Source organism: Vigna angularis, chromosome 10, assembly GCF_016808095.1.
Source record: "Vigna angularis cultivar LongXiaoDou No.4 chromosome 10, ASM1680809v1, whole genome shotgun sequence".
NCBI classification, from domain to species: Eukaryota; Viridiplantae; Streptophyta; class Magnoliopsida; order Fabales; family Fabaceae; genus Vigna; species Vigna angularis.
In genome coordinates, this window is record NC_068979.1 from 13,418,669 (window position 1) to 13,424,748 (window position 6,080).

Sequence of the window (6,080 nt, forward strand, 5' to 3'; positions counted from 1 at the left end):
TAAGGATGAAGGCTTAAATCACACGGAAGAAACTTTAGCAAAGACTAAAGAGGCTCACCTAATTCAAGATAATACCTTTTTCTATTATTGATGTGGGGAATCCTTTGTGTAAGCTTTGTCTCGTATTAACTTAATTAGTGGGAAGAAAAATGTGAACTGACATATGATGTAACCCCTACTTCCGGGGACGTTTTTAGTTAGGATTCGCCTCAGTAACATGGTTTTGTTGCCTCCCCTCTTACCTAATACTGTTTCATTTTTCACATTCACATTCACCCAAGGAGTTAACCTGTAGAAAGAAGCAATGGTGTTAGGGTTAATAATGTTCCTTTACCCCCGCAGTCAAATCAAACCCAACTGTTGAATGAAAACCCCCATGCTGATTAGAAAGAAACCTTTTTAGCTTTATTCTTGTACTAAAAAATCTCGACGAATTAATTCTACTAAAATGTTTCATAAAGAATATAGGTAGTGTAGTAAAATGTAATTTTGTTTTAAGAAGTGGGAGAATGTTCTAGCGTAGAGTAGTACGTAGGTAGCGATGCGTTGGATGGTTGTGTGTTGATTACCTGGAAGGTTCTTTGCCGCGTGTCACACTCTTTCACCCATAACCACAACTTCATCATCAAACTTTTGCCCCGTACACGTCAAGCCACGGGTCATGCACCACCACCCTTCTCAAACTTCTAAATCCATCGTCTTCAACTCTCAAGACAATTTCTCTAATTAAAAAAATACAAGCACCACCCACGTGTCACAATTGGACCATCAAAGAATCTACACATGTATCACCTCCTCGGCTATGCCGGATTACCTAAAACAAAACCTTTCTTCCTCTCACTTTACTTTCTTCTTTTCAACTCCTTGTTATCCCTTCGATCATCATTTTCTCTCAATCAAACATATTCCCCAACATTTTCCTTCCTATAATTATTCCAATCTTTTAGTCAAGCATGCACATTCCCGCATTATGACCCCTAATTACAACACTTTCTAATTACTCAACTAAAATTGTTTCAAATATTTTAAGAACCCCGTTGCTTTTATTAACGCCGGGTTAATTTTTATCACGTTTTTAATCTATTTTATGGGGAAAAAATTGAAAAAGAAGATATGTAATGTCGACATAGGAGGACGTGTGGTAGGGCATAGCATAATACGTGGAGGAATAATTTCCGTGTAGATGGCAGTAATTAGAAAAGAACATTAAAAAAAAAAAAAGCGAAACACGGAAGTAGTAAAAAGTAACGTGTTGAACAGGCATTTCTCCACGTTAAACGTGTGACGGTAGCACGCACGTGAGACTAAAAGCATGCCGAAGTCGGTCTAAAGCAATAAAGTTAAAAACCCGCTAATAAACTTTAATTAATAACACATTAGACGGTAAAACATGTACAAGGAAATCAAAAGGTGTGACAAGACACTTAACGGCCTTCACCTGTTGGGGGGATTGGGATTTGCAAATCTCTATCTCTTATTTCTCAAAAATTTGAAAATAAAAATACTTTAAAATATTGTCTTACCTTTTAAAAATAAATATATTTAAAATAATATTTTTGGTATTTTTAATTATTTTTTGAGCCGAGTCAACGGAATCTTAATATTAGTTAAATGACCTGGTAATAAAACTGCTCATCATCACATTTTGCTGATTCTTATATTGTATATTGAGTTTTACATTTCATTTTTAAACTTGGGAACAAACACAACAGTCCATTTTAACTAAATGAGATGAATGTATGGTTCAGTGTGGCTAATTGAAGGTATCATTTATTACTTAAACTTTTTGTAAAATGGATCTAAAATCTTACGGTCTAAGAAACATTAATTGAAAATGAAAAGTCAAAACAGTTTCCTTAAAATCTTAGGCATTCTCCATCAGGAAACATTTCACGTTAGAACAATTAAAATGGGGGTCTCTCTGACCGTGATTATTTTGTTTCTCTTTGCAGGGGATGACATATCTTTTCCAAATTCAGGAAGTTTAACAAAAATGCTTTAGTTCAGTGGGAGTAGGATCGAAGTCCTTGCGGTAAAAAAACACGTTTAGAATGACTCCACTAATAGCTGTAACTTTATTATCTCATTATTAGACCCATCAACAATTTGCCAAGCCAAGAAAGTTCCCAATAAGTCGCACTAACCTCTTCTGTTTACGACAAACCCCATCTATGCTTTAGCTAATAATAATACGTTCATTTTACACGCCCACTACTCAAAAGTTCGATCAAACACTCCAAGCCCTACGATTTCTGCCTCGGGGAATCTACCCCCATGATCGAGAGAACATCAAGAGATCGAAGCCGTCAATAGTGCTCAATGTCATCCGTCAGATCCAAGAGTAGGGAACCGCGCATAGAATTATCGTTTTTCTTTTTAATAGAGGCGGCTGACCAATTCTCTGTTTTCGAGAACCAATACAACTTGGCTTTCACAAATCCCAATCAACGTTTGACACGTGTAAACGCCGACGAACCCTCCCCATTTAAGCCGGCTGCAGTGGACCCACTCGTTCGAAGCTTGTATTACCTTCGCCACTACCACCATTCACCGCCACTAGACAAAGGTAACATTTTAATGCTGGGAAATTATAATTAATTAATAAAAAAGGAGAAAAGTATTTGCAATAATATAGATCTTTATTGTGCTATTCTCATATAATTTAGACATACCACCTATTTTCCAAGAAGTACATTGTCATCATTTCATTTGTCCTCATCCCCAACTCACTTAGCCATTATGTACATCCTCTACCCCAAAACTTAGGTATAATTACCTTAGAAACCAAACCTATAAGTCCTTATCATCATCTTAGCTAGGTCGAAAAGAGCCTTGCCTATTATTTTGCTACACGCCATTGTTTTGATCACTGCACCATCAACTATTTCACAGGTGTCTTATTTTCACTACTTCTTCTTCACCCTTTTCCAGTTCTATTGGACTTTATATATATATATATATATATATATATATATATATTATATATATATATATATACAAGACGCTAGAAACTGCTACAGGAAACATTAAAGAACAGAAGGTGACAGTTCCAATACTGGCCTAGAAAAGCTCGAGTAGTGGAACGGTGAAACCTCGTCGAAACACTTGCATTAGCATTATATTTATATCCAAGGGCATTATAGCAAATAACCGAAAAATACCCACAATCTAATACTCTATGATTAGTCCCCCCATTGGGGCTCGGTGCGGTATTCCCTTTCTTCTCTTGGCAGTTCTGTAATTAACCGAAGTTGGAGGTGGAGTGGACGGTGTGAAGCTCTGAACTTTGCAGTTTTTCTGCAGGCCATGGACGCTGTTGCTACTGTATGAATCCTCAGAATCTGATGTCATTGCCGTTGACTGCTTCTTCTTCTTCTGTGGGTTCTTAGATGTCCCAACAATCTGCAATCCATATTCACATTGATTAATGAAAAAAATTTAATACGGACCATGAAAATTAAGGTTGTTGAGGACATTAGAGTTAGACTAATTAAAGGTTAAAAGTCAACATTCAAATCCCAAGATTTCAAACGCGGGTGGTTGTTTAATGCTCTGAGGAAATTAAGGCAAAAGAATAAATTGAAGGATCCAAGAGTCCCGTGAACCAAAGGGTACCCATTTTCATGGCTGTGATAAAAAGTCAACTCATTTCAACTAAAAGGTGTTCTTTGCTCCTTGAAAAGAAAGCAAAGCAAAGTCCAAATTTTCCCAGTTTGCCTTTTTTCATTTTTGCAAAATTCCTAAGTCAGAAGATTAAACAAGGAATGAAAGACATTGGTGGTAGTATGAATACCTTGCAACCAAGAGAACAGAAGCGGTAAGAATCAAGAAGGCTTCGCTCGCAGACTTCACATGTGTTTGTGACCCCTTTTCCTGGCCTTGGCTGAGGCCTCTCGTTCAAAAACACCACCCTTGCGCTGTTGATAATGTAGGTTTGGACACCAGTGATGTCCAACACCTTCTGAATCTCAGAAACCCTGATCACATCATGGTATGAGGACCTCCTAATCTGTCAACAGTTAACAAAAAAAAACATCAGAAGAGAATGGTTAAACGTGAGACACACTACACGCGTTTAGAAAAACTAAAAACCACCAAAAGCTGACATTTTTTCTTCCACCGTGTGGTTACTTTCACACCATTCTAGGAGTTGGTAAATGCAGGAAACGGTTGGACGAGGGACAATTGACCACAGAAATTGAAAATAGAAACCAATTAATGATAGTTCGAAATTTTTGCAAGGAAGGAAAGGTGGGACTTTTGGCCAAAAATCTAGAAAAAATTGGGAAAGAATCTAAGTATCCCCATAAAAGGAAAAGGGGTGATTTTGATAAACAATGACTGTTTGAGACCTGAACCAAAATGTGTCAGATAGAAACTTTTTGTGCAAAACTTCAAAAAAATGATGAATGGTGTGACATACCTGGATTGCACGGTGATCCTTGTGGTGGGCGAGGCAGAGAGAGCAGAGAGGGCCGTTCATACAGTCCAAGCAATACATGTTGCATTCACTCTTGTGAGAATCAGCATGTAACTTGCATTGAACAAAGAAGCTCTCTTTGAGCAGTGGCTTCAACCATGGTGGCCATCTATTGTCCTCATCATCGGGACCTCCAGCACCCTGCTCAAAACAATCAAAACCAAAAACTTTACTTTAATCACCCTCCAAATAAGAACAAAACAAAAGACAGAACCCCAATGCCTCTACCAGAAAAAAACTAGAAAACAACATTAGCTAGAGCCATGAAGAGGAAGTCGATTGAAAGAATCTAGTAAGGTTGCGTACCATGATTCTCCGGTTCTTGGGCTTGATTTCTCTGACAGTGGTGTCATGGTTTTCAATAGCCATGTTGGTCGGAGGGAGAGTTTGTTTGGAGAGAATGTGATTTGTGGTTTGAGGGAAGAGTGATGAAGTTTGAAGTTTGAAGTTTGAAGTTTGAGAAGTGGAGAAGAGTGGGGGCTATGAGGGAGGGAATGGGTTCTTGTAGGACTTGGAAGCGGTAGATGATGGCGTTTTAGAGAGAGAGAAAACGAGTGAGGGTAGGGGTCGTTCTTATCCGCACAAAGTCTTCACCCAAACCTAGCTCCGAACCCGAACCACCAAGATGCGTTGGGCGTAAGGAACCCACCTCCTTCTTTCCTTTTTAATCTTCATTAAATATTAACATCTCATTTTTCACAACTCTCTCTCTCTCTCTCTCATCTTATCATTTTCTTTAATCACTCTCCTACCTTCATTTATTTCTCGGTTAAAACATTTTTCTTTTCACTGTGCCAAGCTTATTTCGTCCTCTTCCATTATTAACAAACTAATTTATTAAACTTCTTAGTATATATGGTAAAACATTTGATATTTTCTCAGGGCTGCTCAGGTACTTGTCCTAATCCAACTTGTATTGGCTATTAATATGAAATATCTTGCAATTGTTGACCAGAAATTGTACTAGCTATATTGGGTCTTGTCTTGTCCCTACTACACGTATATAAGTTAAATACTTGGCTGTTCCATAACAATTCTTCCTTTCTCACAGTAAAAGGTTGATAAATTAATCAGGTCCTCAACCAACATAACTTTGTTTGGAAATAGGATGTTATATATATATATATATATATATATATATATATATATATATATATATATATATATATATATATATATATATATATGCGTTGTACATATAAATAACCTAAGAAGTTATGTGGTATTTTAAGGAACCGGTGAATTTATATGCAAAACCTAATAATTAATATTAGGAACTGAAGTGTAAGCATCAGGGTTGGCCCTAATCATGTGGGTTAGGTCTTGGTTGGCCATCCTTAATTAGAGTTTAATAAGAGTTCATGATAGTACCATTCCAAGACGGGAAACTACAAATTCTAGACACATATGTTGTTTCAACAAATAAAATGAAAATGTTTTTGTCCCGTTTTTTAGGTAAAGAGAGTTTTCCTTTTAAATAATGTTTTTCAGTATGCCATGTCTAAGTACTGTTCACGAACCAAATATTTTATCTGGAAATGTAGGTTTTGTTTTGTATTCCTTTGTGAAATTTCGTTTCTTTTCATGTTATTTTGATGTG

At 36.9% G+C, this 6,080-nt stretch overlaps 1 protein-coding gene across 2 annotated transcripts; it reads right to left on the reverse strand.

Annotated features, from left to right (window-relative positions):
* Positions 1-1,868: 1,868 nt before the first annotated feature.
* Positions 1,869-5,028, reverse strand: LOC108319199 (protein RGF1 INDUCIBLE TRANSCRIPTION FACTOR 1). 2 transcript variants are annotated; one of them, XM_017550247.2, is made up of 5 exons: positions 4,787-5,028; positions 4,424-4,621; positions 3,794-4,009; positions 3,166-3,402; positions 1,869-2,556 (listed from the first exon to the last, which is right to left on the reverse strand). In XM_017550247.2, exons 1-4 carry the CDS (start codon positions 4,847-4,849, stop codon positions 3,169-3,171), a joined length of 711 nt encoding a protein of 236 aa, XP_017405736.1. In that variant the 5' UTR covers positions 4,850-5,028; the 3' UTR covers positions 1,869-2,556; positions 3,166-3,168. The 2 variants fall into 2 exon arrangements, with proteins under 2 accessions (XP_017405736.1, XP_017405735.1); XM_017550246.2 differs by lacking the exon at positions 1,869-2,556 and having other exon boundaries at positions 2,621-3,402.
* Positions 5,029-6,080: the final 1,052 nt, after the last annotated feature.

Excerpts from the sequence above, each read along its gene's own strand:
- LOC108319199 (XM_017550247.2), bottom strand. The coding sequence starts at position 4,849 with ATGGCTATTGAAAACCATGACACCACTGTCAGAGAAATCAAGCCCAAG. Across the intron at positions 4,622-4,786 it reads CCAAGAACCGGAGAATCATG|GGTGCTGGAGGTCCCGATGA; the intron begins GTACGCAACCTT and ends TGTTTTGAGCAG. Across the intron at positions 4,010-4,423 it reads AGGATCACCGTGCAATCCAG|ATTAGGAGGTCCTCATACCA; the intron begins GTATGTCACACC and ends AACTGTTGACAG.